At 43.1% G+C, this 20563-nt stretch overlaps 1 protein-coding gene across 1 annotated transcript in view; it reads left to right on the forward strand.

Moving 5' to 3' along the window:
- The window catches only part of SNTB1 (syntrophin beta 1), a 114430-nt gene that overhangs the window by 67624 nt on the left and 26243 nt on the right, over positions 1-20563 (forward strand). The window contains exon 3 of the mRNA XM_061447795.1: positions 6150-6357. Coding sequence (XP_061303779.1) covers positions 6150-6357 — 208 coding nt within the window. The remainder of the gene's footprint in view (positions 1-6149; positions 6358-20563) is intronic.

Consider the following 20563-nt stretch of genomic DNA (forward strand, 5'->3'; position numbering starts at 1 on the left):
GTTTGCTGCCAGTAGTGAAAGTGTCAGCAGGTGACCCATGCCCACCATCCCTGAAAAGCTGGCAGTGTCTCCAGGAGGTTGGCTCCCAGCTAGTGAGTGCTATATCCCCAGCACTCAGAGACCAGGAACTGATCCACAGGAAATTTGGGGTTTTGACATTGTGGCTGTTGAACAGGCTTCTGTTTTACTTCACTTGGCAGCTGAGCAGTGATCCCTGGGATTTCTTGATTGTGGAATCCAAAAAGTAGGTGTATAAAATAATGAGACACTGAGACACAGACTACTAGATGAGATGGAGCTGCTGTTTGTCTCTTCCAGCAAGATTTTCTACCATTACAATTCATCCCCCAGACAGAGCTCATCTATCAGCAGCCCTGCTCATTTGTCCCATTTCCCAATTAGTTTTCATCCATGCTTGTGAATCATGCCCCCTTCTTTCCCCTGAGTCTTACTACAGCACTCCCTACCAGCAACAGCAACTGTGGTGTTCCTTCTCAGAGGACATCTAATTCTTCTCCAAGCCCATGAGATTTGGTTACGCAGCAGCATGAGATTCTTCACTCTCGCCTCAATCTGAAGTGGTCATTTACCACTGTTACCAGGTACAGTTAGGTGCTCTTTGCTTAGCCCAGATGCAGCTCCAGCTGCCAAAACAATATTCTTGTATTGCCAAAACAATAGGTCTTTTCCCTAGCATTAATACACTTCCCCACATGCTGTGAGAGTTGCGTCGTGGTTTTGTGGTCAATGTATTGACCCCAGCAGTCGCTACGTCTTCTGGTCTGAAAGTTTCAGGCAGCACCTTTTAAAGGTTAAATCAATTCCTACCATGCCTCTGTTTTCGGGTTTTTTTTCCCCAAGTAGCTGACCGTACTGCCCCTTGAAACAGCACTTTTGCCACTGTTAGGCGCTGAATCCACTGTGAAGAAGGCTGGACTGTGTATTCCTGCGCTACCAATACTCAGGACTATTGCAACCAGAACAGGAAAGAAAAATTCAAGCAAGAAAAAGATAAGAGGGCTTTGGGGCAATGAGGGGAAAGAGTTCTGCTGCTAAACACCACAGACGTTTAAAAACTATGAAATTACTTTTGTAGTTATTCTGGGCAAAGGAGGCAGAGTGTGATGTGCTCTGCAAATTGCTCAGCATTGGCACACAGCAGTGTGAGCAAGTCCGTTACAGAATCAGATCCTTTCCTTACTTGCATGCAGTGCAACTCCACTGGTATCCCTTTTATTAAAGCCCAGCTGGTGTCAAATAGAAATGAATGCAACTGTGGCAGCTGATTAGTGATAAATACACCCTCTGTTTGTACGTGTCTAGTCCAGCTCCCAGGAAACGAGTATGTAGTGTTTTTACCACTGTAAGTTAAGACAGCAGGTACCCTTGTGATGGCGAGGGGGCTCAGAGCCTTTCATATAGAAAAAATCCACTTGATTACCACTTGGTAAAATTGGTTTCACCTCCATTTAGGTGTATCAAATGAAGATGCTTCTTCAGTGTATGCTGTGGCATTCATTGCAAGTCTAGCAGACTCTCTGGAATACTTTCCTTGCAGACTAAACCCTAGGTTTCCATTGTTTAATTTTAATGCATTTTATTCCTGGTGCATCTCCTGATGCTGCATGTAGAATTGAAAAAGGATCTAAACAGGTTTTTTACTTATAACAAAACCTGCAACAATTCAAATACAATCTCTGTGTTCCTTGAAGTCCCCCCCTTATCCTGGAAAGGCTCTTGTGTTTCTACACTCAGAAATCAACAAAATTGCTTACTGTGGTTTCATGTGCAAAGAATGATAGAGGAGATGGAGTAAGCAGTTTGGCCCTTGATCCCTTTCTAAGTTTGCAGCCTGTGGCAGAGTGTTTTGTTTCTGGCTATGCTGGTGTAAAATCAAAGTAGCGCGATGAACTTGAATAACTCTGGCTCCAGCTTATCATTAACTTCAAGGGATTTACTCCACACTTTAATCAGTCACTGAATGCATAATCTGACCCAGGAGGAGGTATGAAGTGTAAATCAGTGCCTGATTTGGTCCTGAGCCAATGCTGGTGGGAGAAGTGCTTTCAAGAGATTTGATAAAAGGTATTTCTTAGATAATGAACACTCCTACAGAAAGAGTCCTTATCAAATGTGGAATGAGTATGCTCTATCAAACATTTGCTTTCAACTTCTTCTGATCCTCTGTAAAGTAAAAATTCTGGATAATGAAGCAAGGGGAGCTAGTTTTGGCCTCGTACATGCAAGGTTATGGCATTGGGAGGTGCTGGGTTTTGTGTCACCCCGTGTTCTGCGGGTGGAGAAGGGGATGCTGGAAACACTGCGTCTCAGTGGGACTCTTTGAGAAGGAGAGGGAAAATTACTCTTTTATTATAAGGTTTGCCAAATGATCTCTCAGAAAATGTGATATCATTCATATGCATTGCCAAGCTGGAGAGATGCCGTGCATCTTGGCAGCCATCTAGAGCTAACATATAATTCCTTTGGGTTGGTATGGGCTTTATCAGAAACAGCTCCATATGCAGTATTTACATAACTGTGGTGGAGTGTGAGAATAAACACAGCTGTGGCATTGCCCTAAATATTTCAATTCAGCGGGGAATTAAGGGAACTTTATCACTGAACTGCAGCTAAACAGAAGTCAGTAAGCAGTGGTCAGTTTAGCCAAGGAGCAAATCAAAGCTACAATGTCTGGACTGCTGGAAACATTTAAGTGCTTTAGTGTTGGAGTTTATTAAGGTCATTGGTATTGTTTTTGCTTTTCAAAAAATATGCAAATGCCATCAGTCAGCTGTTACACATAAAGCATCATCCAAATGGATTGGTGAATCAAAGCACTGTAGGCTGGAAAGAAGAAAAGGGGAGGGTTTATAGGTACAAAACACTTTCAGCATCTGATTGCAGTCAGAGCCCATGGGTTTCCAGGAAGATTTTAAGTTTGGTTTAGTATCTTCATCACAATTGACTGAGGAGACAGGAGTCCTGGATCTTTAGTGGAAATCTGCAAGCCTGGTTTCTTAAGCATAGTTTAGTGCCCATATCTTACAGCAGTAGCCAGCAGCAGAGTTCAGGCAGTTGAGGATTTAGACTTTCATCCTTAAGGTATGAATTAGAAAGGTGCCCTACCTAGCAGCTTCCACATCAGTGATGTTCACAGACATATTCCTTGGGCTGGACCAGTGCCATGGGTAAAGGAAACAATTTCAGGGCTGTCAAAGCAGCATTTATTCCCATTTTGAGCTCACTTTTGAGAAGTGTAATACATATTTTCCAATCTTCCTGTCACTCAGCTCAAGGAACGAGGTACGCTTTCTGCAGTTGATAGTGCATCCCCATCAAACTTTGATGACTAACAAGCAGTCTCCAAAATAGCCCCATTAGAAGTCACTAAGGGATGATATTTTAAGAGTATTTTTGCAAGCATGGCTCCATATGTGTGTATGCTTATATATGCTAGACTACATACATAGATATCACAGTAGAATGTGTATGTATTAGAATGTGCATAGTTTAGAACCCCTAAAACAGAATTGTTAAGAGCTGTCTAGATGTTCATTATTTTAAGGGACAGAATACCGAATACTTCAATAGCCACAATCAAGGGTAATACGCTTTGATGAAAGCTGAATACTTGTTTGTAAATTAATCCACTTGCTTTAAGTAAGAATTTAAGCATTTTCAAAATTGGAGGGAAGCGAGTTGCATTTGGAAACTCTTTCAGCTTTAGATAATGTATTTTTAAACCAAAGCGTGCTACAACTGTAACTTAAAAAGATACACAAGTTTTCTGCTGTTCCTTTTCAGTTGAAAAAGCGGCATATTCTTATGAGTCTTTATAGTCCTTGTTCAGCGATTTGTTTACTGCACCATACACAATGATTATGAAGGTGGGACTTCCCTTATAGAAACCACAGGCTCGGTAAAGAGCGTTGTTTCACACAATCCATACAGTGCATTAACATTTCTCAAAATCAGCGCAGTACTGCTGTGCTATCCAAATAATTTTTGTTGTCAAAAGAAGTATTAAAATGGGAGGTAGAGTGCAGGAAATTTTGAGTGCTGCTCCTGATTTTTACCCTGCTTTGGCTGGGTAATGTACCTTTTCACCTTTTTGCTGGCGAAATGGGAAAGCTGTCACTGACCTTACTTGTAGCATCTTCAGCCAAGAAGTGTCCTGTAAGCAGTTAGCAATATTTACTGATTACCACAATGTACTTTGAAAATCCAGGTCTGTATAGTTTGTTGATACTTGTCTACAAGAGTAAGTTCGAACTCGGGTTCTTATGGTAGTGGAAGAGCAGTGGTTCTGATGGAAAGACAGACCTGGGTGTGGTAGCTGTACATGATCGTACTGATCACTGGACGCAAATGGCCAAATCATAACCATCAGGGACAGCTTTTTCTCTCAGTTCAGAAAAGAAGTGTGTGATTGGGAACATGCCTATCTATGAACACAGTTTTCTCATTCACCAGCCCGGTGTCATCTGTTAAGGAATTTTTCTTTTGGTACCTGAAGTTGAATCCTCAGTACATCCTGGAACATCTAAATAGCTTTTATTTTCAGACAGTGCTGAGCTGCAGCAGTTCTACTGAGGAAACATGCATTATTGTGTTGGCTCAGTGCTTTCTGAAAAATCAACCCACTTTTTCAGCTATCCAGAAGTGATTTAGAACCCTGAGCAGTTCAGCTGCTGAGTTTGGAAAATCATGACCTTTTCTATCTTTAGAGCAGTGTCTACGTGGAGACCTCCCCTTCCCAGAATGGACAAACATGAGAGCAGCAGTCCTCCCTCTCCGAGCCCCAGAGAGCTGCACAGATTGAGTTGCGCTGTGTTCTGGGTTCTGCTCTGGTTTAACCAATTAGTTAAAACATTTTAATTGTTAGTTGAGCTCCAAATTGCAGTATTTTGTAATTGCATAACAAATATTTGCATTACAGTACTGGTTCAAACCTCAACCTGAATAAATTCCACTGAACTATTACTTTTCTGCTACAGAAAGGCGTCATTGTGTGTCCCAGAGACTGGTCATCAATACGCAGGACAGAACTACGTGTTTAGGCTCAGATCCCAGGTCAGATTTGTGTGGCTAATGTTCAGGGGCAGTCACTGTATGTGTGTAATGAGAAAACACAAGTGTGATACAGGCTTGAGTGATGGGCAGTGAGCAGGGCTTGGTTTATAAATTGCTATATAAAGATAAACCAGAGTATTTCTTTGTGGGTTATTCAATAAATATTCAAGTTAAAGTGGCCCACAAGCTATAAAGAGCACATAAAGCCCCACTAATAACTTATAACTTCACTGAGAACAGAGCTGAAATAGCTGCTGCTGCCTCTCAAAGCATTTTTGTTGTTATTAGCAGAGGTGTTGGCACAAGTCCCATAACCATGATGGACAGGATTCATTTTCCTGAAAACTGTGTTCACTTGTCCTTTTCAAACCACAATGGTGGGGTTGAAGCCCACAGGATGGTCTAGTAAGCATGATTTTGGGGAAAAAAATATCTCTCCATAGGAGTTTGGAAAACTGTAAAAGATGCCTGCTAACAGCAATCATACATTTGCAGTTAGCACTTTCTTGCTGCCATTCTTAGCAGGATCTAAATGGAGCACTGAGGATGTTTGTAAATCCTGGAGGTGGCCAATTGTGGTGGTCTTCTGTTTGATGCATCCTGGTGTCACTGAAACCACAGTGCAATCCTAAGAAAACTCCTCCATTTGGGATGAGGGTGGTTTTCATTTAGCTCTACATATGTAAAATAAGCACATTGAGAAACTAGCTAAAGAAGGCAGCAGCTTATCCCTGGCTTCTCCACAGTCATCTCCCATGCAGTTCTGGGCGATTGCCATGTTGGTGAATGTGAAGGGGTGAATGCTCCTCTTGTCTTTATTTGAAACTCCTATGGACATGTTATATGTGCGGTTGCATCAGCAAATCCCCTTCTGAAGGATTTTACCGTAATGCCAGTGCAGACCTGGCTTCAGTTAGAATGGTCCTCTATTCAGGTGTGGTAAAGGTAAGTTTTTAGTGCTAGGTCTTGGTATCAGTATCTTTCTTTTTAACTCACTGCTAACATTGAGCAAGGTAATAAATTTAGCTGCCTTAAAGTCTCTAAGTGAACGTAATGTTTTTCCCCCCATTTTCTAGACTTATTGAAGTTCATTCACCTGATGCCAAGCACACCGTGGTGCTCAGGAGTAAGGATTCAGCTACAGCCCAGGCCTGGTTCAATGCCATCCACTCCAGTGTCAATGAGCTCATCCCCAGGGTGATTGCAGAGGTCAGAGACCAGCTGGGTAAAACAGGGATTGCTGGAAGTCGAGAGATTAGGCATCTAGGCTGGCTTGCAGAAAAGGTAATGAAAACATTCTTATTTTAATTTCTAAGCTCGCTCTTTCCCTCTTTCTCTTTGTTCCTGAATTCAGCCTTGTCTGGAAGTGGAGGGTAAATGAGGTTCTGGGGTTTGCTTTCCAAGAGAGCCTTTCTTTTCTTAAGGTGCCAATTTTTGTGTTTCTTTTAAAAAAAATTAGAAAATATCCCAGAGTCTTTGCTTCTATATGCAAGTTAGCAAAGGCTTTCCTGCGGGATCAAACCTCTCATGATCATTCAAGTTCAGTAATGGGACATAAGTCACAAGAACTGACAACAGCCTTGAGTTCCTCTGCTATGTCTCCTGTTCATGTACATGAGTTGCCACCTTCCTACTCTCAGCCTGGGAAGTAACCAGTTACTTGGTCCATGGTCCAGACCTCTGTTGTGCCTGGCCACAGAAGCTGGGCATTGTTGAGCATGAGGTGGTGGCCCACTGCACCTGGGAGCTTGTTCTTTAATTGTAACCCTGCATTGAGCTGAGCTTTGTAGAAGACCGAGCTTGCAATTGCAGCTCTTAACCTGTGTCTTGCACAGTTTGAGTCTCAAAGTATTTTATGTCACAGAGCAAACCTGGTGTTCAGTTCAAGAGTAGTTTGGGATCTACTGACCTGATGAAAGCTGATCCTTGAGTGCACAGGGATGGTGATAGTGTGAGATGATCTGGTGTTAAATCGGTAGTCTCAGTGCCTTGTTTTAGGCACTGTACCAACTGGTAAGTGTGGATTTGCTATGGTAACAACATCAAGACTGTGCCTAGAAATATCTCACATCCACATAGTGCCTGAGTGGCCATTCATAGCATCTTTGCCTCTCCAGCTGCCATCTCAACCTCTGCATCCAGCACAGGTGTGGAAAGCTGTGATTGCCCTGAAAAAAGTACTGTACATGTTAGCTTTCTCTTGGATTTTGTAGAGGAAAATATGGGAGCCACAGATACAGGTGGTGTATTTCTTTCTACTGTTCTTTTAGAAGACACACTATTAAGTTTTAGCAAAATATGGGTCAGTCCACACCATTTGTAGTGAGGCAAAGATTGCAAAACCTTTTAGGCAGTTTCTTTATGTTTTCATGTCCCTCCCTCCAAGTTTGCAGAGTGGGGAGGACAGCACAGCTCTGTGGTTTGGTGCCATAGAAAATGTAAAAACTGGGGGGAATAATTGGGGATTTAAACACCAAAGCATTGGTAAGTAAATATTAACAGTTAAACTGTGTAGCCATGGGGTCTTTAATCTTGCTTTCCCTTTTGTATCTGTTTCCATAAACTCATGAAAAGCTGAATATAAGAGGCTTTTTCCATTCAAAATCCTCTCCTTTGAAAGAGAGTAACTGCTCTGTAGATCATACAGAGCTCATATGTAAAATATTCACAGGTCATTTTAAGCAGACACATGGCACACTTCTGCTTTATGTATTTCATCTCCTTGCAGTTAATCCACAACATCCTGTTCACACATTTCTTTCTCCTTTTTTTGCCTTATGAACTGAGATCTTATTTCATGTTACTCATTATGGATTGGTTCAAGGTCCTGCTGAATTTAGTGGTGAAACTTGTGTTGCCTTTAATAGAGCCAGGCTGCAGCTCTATGCATGTTCCAGTATATTTACAGTGGCTGTCATCAAGAATTAGCCTTGAGAGATTTGCAGTGACATTGTTTCCCAAAAGCCAGCATGTTTTTTTTCACTAAACAAACCCTTCAGAGCTGTGCAATAGTAATGAGTGAGATCAAAAGTTCCTAAGTTCCTGTCATGTTGGAGGCCTGTTGAGGAGAAGATCACTACATATGTTAAAAAGCGATGCAAAATCGCTTTTCCTTTGTTACTCGACTGGTTTATAGAGCCTGTGTTAAATATAAACTGCAGTTTGGGAGAAGAAGGTATATATCTTATATATATGCAAAGTGTATATTTTTAGAGATGTATATTAGAGATGTTGTTCACAGTGAGGACAAGGTAGTTCCTAGATGTTTCTTGTGCAAAACCTGGGTTTGCCATTGGGGAGAAGCTAAATTTTTGCAGTGATTTTTTGGAAGCACACCCGGAATACTTGTGTGCTTCCATATATACCCAGTGGGGGTTTGACCCTGGTTGGACACTGGGTGCCCACCAGAGCAGCTTCGTCACTTCCCCTCTGCAGCTGGACAGAGGAGAGAAAATATCACAAAAGGCTGATGGGTCGAGATAAGAGCAGGGGGAGATCACTCACCAGCTACTGACATGGGCAAAACAGAATAAACTTGGGGAAATCAATTTAATTTATTACCAACCAGAATAGGGTAATGAGAAATAAGACCAAAGCAGGGTTTGGTTTTATTGTGTTTTTATTTGGTTTTACTGCTGTCTTCCTCCTGGACTCAACTTCACTCCCAGTTTTCTCTACCTCCTCACCCCCAGCAGTGCATGGGGAAAGGAAATGGGGGTTGTAGTCAGTTCATCACACGTTGTCTCTGCCTCTCGTTCCTCCTCAGGAGAGGACTCCTCACACTCTTCCCCTGCTCCAGCATTGGGTCCCTCCCACAGCAGACAGTCCTCCATGGACTTACCCAACTTGAGTCCTTCCCACAGGCTGCAGTTCTTCATGAACTGCTCCAGCATGGGTCCCTTTCCTGGTGTGCAACCTTCAGGATCAGACTGCTCCAGTGTGGGCTTCACATGGGGTCACAGCCTCCTTTGGGATTCCCTGCTCCACTGTGGGGTCCTCCCCAGGCTGCAGGTGGATATCTGCTCCACCATGGACCTTCACAGGCTGCAGGGCACAGCCTGCTTCACCGTGGGCTGCACCAAGGGCTGCAGGGGAATCTTTGCTCTGGCACCTGGAGCACCTCCTCCCTTCCTTCTTCACTAACCTTGGTGTCTGCAGAGCTGTTCCTCTGACACTGTAAATTCTCTTTCACTTAGAGTGAAAGTTTTAAGATGGCTTTTATGGCATTGCATTACAGTACTTACATAGCACATCCTTACAGTGAGTTCTCAGCAAAACGGAGCGATGCTAAGGGAGATGAATTCCTCGGCTTGTTTAGGGAATGCAAAATGTAATCCCATAGAAATTTCACTGTAATTTGCTGTGATTACTCTCTGCTTTCATTAAGCTATTTCCTGGTTTGGCATTTTTTATATGTCTCTGCTCTAAACTTAGCTTTAAACTTCAACCTTTATGGTAATACAAAAATAGATTCATTAGCAAAGCCTCCCTCAGGTGTGTAACATTAAGATAAATAGTAGGTTATCTAAGGTACTAAGCAATTGCATGCTAACAGGCTTCTTACCCCTTCACCAAACTTCTCTGTGAAGGCAGCTCTAAATTTGTCATCTTCAGCATGACACATCCATTTCACAGATCCACCATCAGGTTCCTGGCTGTGCCATGGGGTGGGGAAGGAGGATCCACTTGCAGGTAAAGCAAAGAGCTCTGCATCACTTTAAGAAAGCAAATGCTTACTGTGGCGTTGTAGGTAAGGAGAAAAACAGCCAGAAGCAATCATTAGAGGTGCCATATTCCCTCTTTTATTAAAGCACCAGCTTTGTCCTGACCTTGACTTTATGGGAAGGGTTTCTGAAGCTGGTCAAAGATTAGGGAAACGTATTAGTCACCAGCATCCTAAAACTTTTCTGTAACAAAGAGAAATGTAAAGTACTGTTTAGCAAGTGTGTGCTCTCCTCATCCCCTTTTCTTTCTTCTATTTGTCTTTTCACTTCAGCAAGACCTGTGGGATTAACAAGCATGCTGGGCTGGAGGGAACAGCTACATGAGGGTTTTAATCTTTTCAGGTCTTTTCATTTTTTTAATGCTCCCTAAAAAGATACTTTTAGTAACCAAATACAAAAACCAGAAGTTAGTAACGTCATCCTGACTGAGGAGCTTTTCCATGTATATGTTCATTGTCACTCTTCTTTCCAGGAATGCTTCCAGTCCTTGTAGAAATGACTTTTCCACCTCTATGTTCCCCACTTTTTAATAGTTCTGCACATCCCATGGCTTACAGAGGAGCTGAAACAGGCATCACTGCTTTCCTCCTCACGTTTATCCACCTACCACTGAGTTCCTTTGTGAGGAGCACATTTTGCTCTTGCACTGGAGAGCTGAAACACCAAGGAAATGGCAGTTCATTTCATCACTTGTAATGTCTGCTCAAGTAGACCGACATATTGTTGGCAAAAGTTTTATCTGCGTTTTTGCCTCTTTAATGCAAACACAGAAAGGTGTTCTGGCAAAAGCGGTTTTGCAAAGGTGGCTTTTGCCAGTTCAGCAGTCAGCCACATAGGCAAAAGCATGACTGGTTTCAGGGGAAGGTGAAGCTGTAGCCGGGTGCCAGGCTTGTAGCTGGGTCAGTTAAAAGAAACAATAAAAAACTCTGAGCTGTGTGTCTCTCCCTGTCCTTACTGTGCCAGTGACACTTCAGATGTAGGCTTGGAGGAGACACAAAGCACTTTGGCAGCCAGAGACTGTTCTCCTTTCTGGATGTCAAATATCTTACAGGCAGTAAATACAGGCTTCTTAAAATGATCTCAAAGCTCCTTTGAGAAACTTAAAAATAGGAGTTGCTGTAAGTTGTCTTTTGTAATGTTAATATCTGAAGCTACAGAAAAGTCTTTTCTCACCAGATCTCAACCCCAGCACTTGTTTCCTGTTCACGTTGCTATGCCTGTGCAGGCCAAGCATGTCACTGGTCCCACAAATCTGCTCTGGGGATCAGAGTGGAGAAAACACGTGATACAGGATGGGAAGTAACCAAAGCGGCACAGTGGATCGGGGTTGTTCTTATGCTTCTGACACTATCTCTCAAATGAAAAGTGTGCTAATATATTGCAGGCTGTTCAGTCTCCTCAAACCTTAGACACCCATATCATGGTGTTAGAGCTGAAGTCTGAGCATGTCACAGCAGAGTGATCTTTGATATCGAGGTGTTATTGCAGTATTATATTTATCTTCCTGCTCTTGCTCTAATTCAGAGGAGTTAGTGGTAACAGCAAGATTGTGAGCCGTGCAGGCTGTCCAAACAAGATGTAGGCAAATAACATGGCAGTGTATTTGAGGTGTTTTGTTTTTTTTTTACCCAGTATGAAATGAAAACATTTCTGTTTTACCATTTCCTTTGGAAGTATGTTCACTGGTTAGCAAAACAAATAGCAACAGACACGCATTGTTATTCTCATCACAGACAAATGAGTTTTCAAAGAACCAGAGAGAAGCTTGAGTTTTAAAATTTTATGTCATTTCCAAATTGCAAAGGCAAGCTTAAAATGTCTTGGCACATGAAAACCACCAGCCCATCACGTAGTTAGAACATTTTGCCCTTATTTAACATTGTGAATATCTGATTTTAAGCACCTTCCCCTGAAGCACAGCAGCTGCTAGGCAGCATTTTAAAAACCCTCACACAGTCATGTCCATGACTGGGGCTGCTGCCACCCCCCTTAGCTCTCCCAGCTCTTCATTGCAGTGGTGGCAGTTCTTGCCTGACCCTGAGCCAGATCAGATAGTTACGCTGGTAGAAAACTCATTGCTTTCAGTGGGGTAGCGTTAGTTTTCTGTAGGTTTTATGAGAAATGCAAGTCCCAGTACAAGAGAAGTAGCAACAGCCTGTGGCAAGGGGAAAGGGACTGGGAAACCTTGGTGCCTGGCAGGATTATGGAGCAAATTCTCCTGGAAACCATGCTAAGGAACATAAAAAACAACGAGGTGGTTGGTGACAGCCAACATGGTTTCACTAAGGGGAAATCCTCCCTGACCAATTTGGTGGCCTTCTATGGTGGGGCTACAGAACAGGAGTAGAGCAGTTGATGTCCTCTACCTGGACTTGTGCAAAGCGTGCAACACTGTCCCACATGACATCCTTTTCTCTAAATTGGAGAGACATCAATTTGATGGATGGACCACTCGGTGGATAAAGAACTGGCTGGATGGGCACATGCAGAGAGTTGCTTAATGTCAACTGGAGACAGGTAACAAGTGGTGTCCCTCTTTGGGTGTTGGGACTGATCCTGTTCAACATCTTTGTCAGCAACAAAGCGAGGGCGCCCTCAGCAAGTTTGCCGATGACACCAAGCTGTGTGGTTCGGCTGATACGCTGGAGGGAAGGAATGCCATCCAGAGGGACCTCGACACGCTTGTGAGGTGGGCTGATGCCAACCTCATGAAGTTTAACCATGCCAAGTGCAAGGTCCTACACCTGGGTCGGAGCAATCCCAGGCACAGCTACAGGTTGGGCAAAGAAGAGATTCAGAGCAGCCCTGTGGAGAAGGACTTGGGGGTGTTGGTTGATGAGAAGATGAACAAGAACTGGCTTCAGTGTGTGCTCGCAGCCCAGAAAGCCAACTGTATCCTGGGCTGCATCAAAAGGAGCGTGACCAGCAGGTCAAAGGAGGTGATTCTGCCCCTCTACTTTGCTCTTATTGAGACCTCACTTGGAGTGTTGTGTGCAGTTCTGGTGTCCTCAACATAAAAAGGACATGGAACTGTTGGAACAAGTCCAGAGGAGGGCCACGAGGATGATCAGGGGGGACTGGAGCACCTCCTGTATGAAGATAGGCTGAGAAAGCTGGGGCTGTTCAGCTTGGAGAAGAGAAGGCTGCGTGGAGACCTCATAGCAGCCTTCCAGTAACTGAAGGGGGCCTATAGGGATGCTGGAGAGGGACTCTTCATTGGGGACTGTAGTGATAGGACAAGGAGTAACAGGTTCAAACTTAAACAAGGGTAAGTTTAGATTAGACATAAGGAAGCAGTTCTTTCCTGTGAGGGTGGTGAGGCACTGGAATGGGTTGCCCAGGGAAGTTGTGAATGCTCTATCCCTGGTGGTGTTCAAGGCCAGGTTAGACAGAGCCTTGGGTGACATGGTTTAGTGTGAGGTGTCCCTGCCCATGGCAGGGGGGTTGGAACTAGGCAAGGTCCTTTCCAATCCTAACTATTCCATGATTCTATGAAAAAGGGCTGCCTTAGGCAGTGTGTAATTCTTTCTCTGGGCTAGCTGCCTCATCAGGCTGCACAATCTGAACCAGCGGCATGTTCAGGAGTAAAAACTGGGTTATATGAATTCCTGTGTCTTTCTTCTAGCCCTGGAAAATACCTGTGCATGTTTAGGCTGAAGCTGCAGCAAGCTTTGGGTTGTAATGCGTCTTAACCCCCAGTGGAAATCTGGGTATGGTTTAACCAGATAAATAACCTGGTAGAAACATGGTGTTTGCTAAGTAAACTACTGGTCAAATGCCTAATTTCTTTGCAAGAAATTTACATTCCTGTAGTGTGATCTCCTTTGCAATTACTAGTCTCTGCAGGGCTTTTTTGTTCTTTTCTTTCACTCTGTTTTCTTTACTAATTATTTAGTTATGGTTGGAAGTACTACCCATCTGTAATGCCCGGAAGAAGAGCAAGGCAATTTGGTCCTGGCCTCCTGATATGAGTGGTTAGAGAAAGATGCAATTTCTCATATTGACAATACACAGCTGGTCATAATCTTAAAATTGATCTGACCTTCTGGAGATTACACATCCCCCAAATCGGCAAATCTTCTGAGTGTCCTAAATTAGAAATTGTGCTTTTTAAATCCCACCTAATTACTCGCTGTGGAACACTTACATCCGACTGAGGAGTCCTGCTTTTGCCCTGTGTCACTTAACCTTGCAGCTTATTAATTCTGGAACTTATTTGTTTGCTTTGTGAAACACCACAACAGAGCTCTTAATTACATTAACAGTCTTCATTATCTGGGATAACGATCAGCCTGTTCTTAGGAAAGACGTAAACCTGAAATAGCATGAAGAGTAATTTCCTCTCCCAGCTTCAGCGAGGTTCCTTCACAGGCCACTTTTATCAGCAGTAACATCGTTCTTTTCTTGCTGTAGGTGCCTTTAGTAAATGGGTCTGTTAATGAAGACTCAGGCTGAAAACAGCCGTTTCATTCACCATACTGTTTTAAAGGCTTTGCCAGTCTTTATCTGTAACACACATGCTATTTCTGCCCATGCCACTGGGAACTGAGCAAGTGATAAATCAAAGTCAGGCAGAAGTGCTCAGTGCAAAGGGATTGGAAAGAAGAATAAGTGTATATAAATCATGAAAAATTACAGGCGTCTGATGGTAAATGCACGAAGCACCTGAGCTTGAAAGTCTGTATTTCTGCAGCACAGTTTGGTTGTTGTAGTGAAGGAAAACCCCTCTATCGGGTAATTACGGAGCACAGTGAGTGAGTGAGTACCACCGGGCCTGTGGTAGCCTTCAGGTGTCAAATTATTCTTGCAGAAATGGAGCTGAAGTGTAAACCAGGGCCCTGTGTGTCCCCTCGCCCTTCCCACGAGGGCTGTCTGAGTTCTGGCCGGATCCCAGCAGTGGTAATCACATCCTGCCCACTCTGCCTCAGGTTTGATCTAACCATCCTTAAAACTGACATAACTTTTGCCGTAAAATATAGCATATTGCTGTCACTGTTCCTATGAACCCCAAGAACAACAAGAAAGTTCCTTGTTAATGTCACCCCACCATGGAGTTTTATTTAACTTCTCCCATCCTGCATCAGGGGGAATTGTGAGCCTGGAGACATGATTCCTGCTCTGGCAGCCAAGCCTCTTTGGGCAAGGGGGGACATGTGGTGGCCCATGGCTCTGCTGCAAGAGGGACTTCTGCAGATGTCTCACCAACAGACCCAGAGCAGAGTTTGAGAGGGGAAATGATGGGTTGTAGCTTGGAAGTAGGAGAGGATGCTGAAAGGAAACAGAGTGTGCTCACTGCCTCCTGGGGTGTGGGAGCTGTTCCTCTCAGTTCCTCCGCTGTGGTGTGGTGCTGGCTGTGAGAGCACGTCCTGGCATGATCCTGAGCACTGATGACTTTGCACAGCATGGATGCTTAACTCTTTCTTCGACATAACCAAACCTGAACTGCTGCTTGGCTTGGTGGGGCTGGGTTGGACAAGCAATGACTTTTGGAAGTTGAGGGTTTTTCTTCACAGATCTCTCTGAATTTTCAGGATGTTGGGCCTCTCCATCTTTTGCCTTGACAGCTACAGTTGGATCTGTCCAAAGGGTCCATCTCCTGTCACACATGTGCCGGGTCAGTTTACCTTTTGTGGCTTTGCAGGTTTGAAAGCCAGTATTTGAACATATTTGCAGTCAAGTTCAGTTGGAACAAAGCCAGGAAAGATGCAGGTATGATGTGTAGGAAGGCTTTGATCCCCTTCCATCAGAAGCAGGTGAAAGGCCTCCTTTTTTCTCTCAGCCTCTGATAGTAAATGCTGCAAGCTAGACAGTGATGGAATTGGAGACAGCGATGCTCCTTGGTTTTCAAATATGATTTAAATGCAGCATAAGCCTGTCCTCATAAAATACATGTTGCATAAGGAAACAGAGACCTCTGCTGAACCCATATCCAGCCATGCTGACAGGGGGAAGCAACAGGTGTCCTTCCCAATTATTTTAACTACTGTAGCACCAAAACAAATGTTCTCCTCCTGCCCCTATGTGTTTCTGCCTCCTTCTGCTGGTGCAAGTAGGGTATCAGCAGTTGGTGGGGTAAGAAAGGTGAGTGCTTGTTCTTGGCCAGCTGTAGGAGGCAGGATGGGAGAAAGCAGACGAGCATGTTGGCATGAGCTCCTTCCCCAACCACCGCTGGGCATTTGGAGATGCTGTGGAGTAGTTATCCCAGGTGGGGAAGCTGCAGTTAAGGCAGTGCTTTGGAGCAAACTCATCTGAAACAAAAAGCAAGGCAAATGCAGACTGAGCAATAGGAAAGCCCTGTGCATCAACCTCATTGACCACACTGACTCAAGCAGTGCTGTGGACACCCAGCTTGCCCTCCAGTCCTTAGATCCCACTTCAGTTGTACGGGACAAGCGGGCTTATTCTTGCATCTCTGGGGCTGATCTGCCCTGAGTACACATCACTGTGGCATGATCACTGCTGAGAAGGACAGGGTTTTACAAGAGCTACACCCTTGCACCGTGTCTGTTTCCTCATTTGTCTGCATTTTTCTGCTTACTGGCTGCACATAAGTTTGAAAGGAAAGGGATTGTCTACCTTAGAAAAGCCCGCATTTGCCAAACACCATCGAGCTGTGTTTTCTCTGTTCAAAGTTACCTTGTTCTCATTTTCTGGTTTTGTCTCCTGAAGTTAAAAATCACCTTCAGGGGAATGAATTCCTCTCACCCCAGTCATCAGGGTGGGGGAGAAGTGTTAAAGCACAACAGTACTGCCATTTCAGCTTTTTGATTAGTGGCATGAATAAATAGATTAGAAAGCAGCAGAATAGGCCATAAAAAACACCCTCTTCTCTCTGCCCTGCAGCCCTTTTCCCCCTAGAACCCTCAACTGATTCCCAAAGAGAATACTTCTGGCAAAAGTGGAGGCATTCCTAGTAAAAATGCCCTAATTTAGATGAAAACATTTGGGGTTTTCCCTATCTTTTTGTACAGTGTTGCCCCATCCTGCTTGCCCACTCAGCTTGCAATCAGAGGTGCGTTGTCTCTGCTCACAAGTGCTTTTAGGGCAGATGACCTGGTTAATGTTTGAGGGGTGTTGCGGAAGAGCAAAGTATCAGTGCTGGTACAAGCAGAAGCGATACATGCCTTGTATCCTGTTTTTTGCCAAACAACTGTTAACAGAGAAAAAATAAACAGATTTTTCTAAAAATACCTTGAGGAGAAGCTGTGTTCTCTGTTGGAAAGAGGGGTTGACCTTTAGGAGAATAGAGTTTAAACAAAAGCACAGTGGAGAGAGAAAAGTAATATGTGTTAGAATTTTCACTGTAGCAAGACAGTCACTCAAAGCAGGCTCTGCAAATCCAGTCCAATTTAAATCCTCAACCTCTGTTTATGCAATAGGTTCCTAAGGCTATTAACGCCAGCCTTTTACCTTATTATTGTAGCCTGTGAAGATAAAATTACACCCATAATACCATGACAGCCCTTACAAAAATGTGCCATTAGACAATTATATTGCAACACAGCAACTCTGGAGACTGTGGGGAAGTATTTCTCGTACAGACTAATTGTTGTATCAATAGCATTTTCAACACCCTGGTTACTGAGGAAGAAAGAACATGATGATACCATATGTAAAATAGCGTATTTTGAAGTACTGATTCTAGGGCCTGACTGTGACAAGTGTGCTTGAGTTATGACTGAAATCCTTGTAAGAGCTGTACTTGAAACAAATCCATGATTGAAAAGGTTTCTTGTATCATCCTTCTTTTCTCTCCCACTCCTAAACTAGTGTCTGTTTAATTTTAGTTATTTTGAGATGGGAAATGTTTTGACACTGGAGTTTTAACTAAAAGAAATACTAGTGCTGATGAAAAAGAAATCCTTTCATTCCTTTCCTCCACATCCTTCAGTTCTGAAGATTTATTTCTGCCTGCAGAGGTATCCTCTCTGCTTAACTGGGCAGTAATTGATAGTGTGCATCATGCTAATTAGTCTAACAAGTCTCCTAAACCCCAAGCCCCACAGCTACCTTTAAGTTCTACATTGCTTTTACTGCAATGTAAATAAAAGCTTTAGGAAAGGAATGAATAATAAAAAAAAATGATAGTGAGGAAGCCTCCTGGCCCTCTCCAAGGGGTTTTCTCTTCTCGTTTTTAATGAGGCCCATGTTAGTTGTCATTTGTACCTTCCCTGATGAATAGTTTGGAAGAAAAGCTTTCTCTGTGCACAGCAAAATTTGTGCCAAGTTGCTGACCTTTGCTTTTGGTGAGACCTCATTTGAGTCTCAGTCCCAAGCCCAAACATATTGTTGGATCAATCATGTTGATTTTTGGCTCTGGTAGTAATGTGCAGCTAATGAGTTGCACGGTATACACATTAACCTGAGACCTGACAGCGCTAATGCCATGCACGGAGCAGAATCGTGCTGGGGCTGCAGGAAAGAAATACAGTGCTGGCATCTTAATAGAAGAAGACAATTAAAAACAGTAGAGCAGTATCACAGGTTCACTGCTTGTGGGATGTAGAATTTAATCAAAGCATTAAAAAACAAACTGTCTTCTGTCTGTTCAGGAAAAAAAATAATCTTAACACTATAAAGGTGCTTTATGAACTGTGAAATAGAGAGGAAAGCCTGAATGTTTAAACAGTAAGATAATGATTTTACTACCAAAAGGGAATCTACTTTGGGGAACAGCCATTGAATAACATTAGATTTAACCTTGTCAGCGATTACCATCTAATAATTATCGTGGCATTGCAAGGAATTTGGGAGCATTGCTATGTTTTTTTTGATGAGTAGGTACATTATTTAGCAATACTTCAGCAAAGTTCTGTCCTCATAAGTAAAATTCTTAAGACCTATTGTTGAATTATCACAAACAGGCAGCATCACTGATTTTAAAAGCAGCTGTGCCTGATCACTTCCTAAAGCACACTTCCATTGAAGGGCCAGATTCTGATCTCATTTTACAATTGTAAATTTAGGGAGACACAGTATTTTGCTAATCATCCCAATGGAGAGATGGGCAGAAATCCCAATATGCACAATATCCTTCTCCTGGCTGTTTTCCTCACTTGAAGGATTAGGAAAGAAAGAAATGGTTGCTCAATGACTACATAGAAAGCAACATTTCCAGTTTTAATGTAAGCCCTAAATAATCAGCTGCAGGGAACAGAGAAATAGGGATGGAATAAATGTCATTTCTGCAAGTCATACACAGTTTTATGTTCTCTTTGTGCAATGAAAGCTGATCAATAAGGATGAAGGACTGTTAACTGTTTCAAACAGAAAATTCAGGGAAATCAGATGGAAAAACCCAAAGTACATAGAGATGTAATCTTTAGTGTTCACATGAGACTTCTGATGCAAGATAGGAAAAACAGCCTGAAAAGGATAGGGTGAGAAAGGGGTCAATGGGTAGGGTCAGTGGGTAGAACAATCCAAAACGGGATCTTCTGGAAGAGCAACGTTCTCTAGATATGTGATAAACTGCCCCATCCTTGTATGGTTTCAGGTAGAGTTCCCCATACAGGCAGCATTACAAAGGCCTGGAAAGGGTGGACATGAAAGAAGTGGCCTCATTTGGGACATATCCTATCGGATATACCAAGGGGTAGAGGAAATGGGTCCTGGTGTATCCCACGTGACCTCACGACAGAACCTGTTGGAATGACATTGGATTTTTTCCAGCGCTAGCACAGCACACAGAAATAATGCAATTCTGAAACAGAGATGTGGTATACTGTCCTTAGTAATAACCACACAATAGAATCCATGGAAAAGTCAGCAGTCTGATTTAGAGCTGCTCTTGCTGAAATGTCCCACATTTTTCCTGGTCTAATAGTGACATCGAGTATTCTTCTCTTATAACAGCTTAGTCTTTTTTCAGAAAAGAAAGCATCAGTAGAGTCATAAGTATAGCAAGCAATAGAAATTAAACTTATAGGAGATAGGGATGAGAAGAAATTGCTAAAAATGGTAGCAATTAGATGGCACGCTCTGGTGAAGGGTGAGCTATCTGGTCAGCAACTTCAGCAAAAGCACACCCATTCTTCCAGCTACAACTGATAGACTGTTGAGGACCACCTCACAGATCTAGATGGAAAACCTGGAATACTTTTTTAAGTATAGGGATTTATACACCCTCCTTTGTATTGGCTTGTATAATGCTTCTGTTCAATAGCCAGGGTACAAAAAGGGGCTCTGGAGCCAAAGGGGCTGTTTCTTTACGTGTACATCAGCAGGGGACCCTGAGGTGGGGTTTGAACCTACTGCTCCCAATGTAGTGACATTGCTACTGAAGACAAATGGACTTACTAAAGGTTTTCTCAGATGTTATTTGGATTCCAGGAGCTCCAGGTGCTCAGACGGTAACAGTAGCCCTGCTGGAAGGAAGCACCTGGGTTTTAATCACTAGATGCTAACGGCTGTTAGCCACAGTGACGATTCCTGGAACTGTGTGAACACATCGTGTTACTGTTGGGGCTTTTTTTATTTATGCATTTCTGCTGAGCAGATGCTGCTGTGCTGACATTCATTTGTTGATCTTGTGCTGAAAATAGTTGCAGGCATCGGCCAGAGTAGGCTGTCGATGTGTAGTATGGATATAGCTGCTTTTTTGTGCTTCATACTGGAAATATCAGTGGTGTTTATGGAAATGGCTCTAAAAAGTTCACTTTGAGGAGAAGCCTGCTATTAGCTATTTGTTTATGGAATGAAAGGCTTGTACATTACTATGAAAAGAAGTGGTTTATGGTCTTGTATCTGGCCTCATGTCATTCCAT

This window comes from Pezoporus flaviventris, unplaced genomic scaffold (assembly GCF_033815535.1).
Source record: "Pezoporus flaviventris isolate CSIRO_AGI_PZ_B2104156 unplaced genomic scaffold, CSIRO_AGI_Pfla_v1 ptg000007l, whole genome shotgun sequence".
Classification (NCBI taxonomy): domain Eukaryota; kingdom Metazoa; phylum Chordata; class Aves; order Psittaciformes; family Psittacidae; genus Pezoporus; species Pezoporus flaviventris.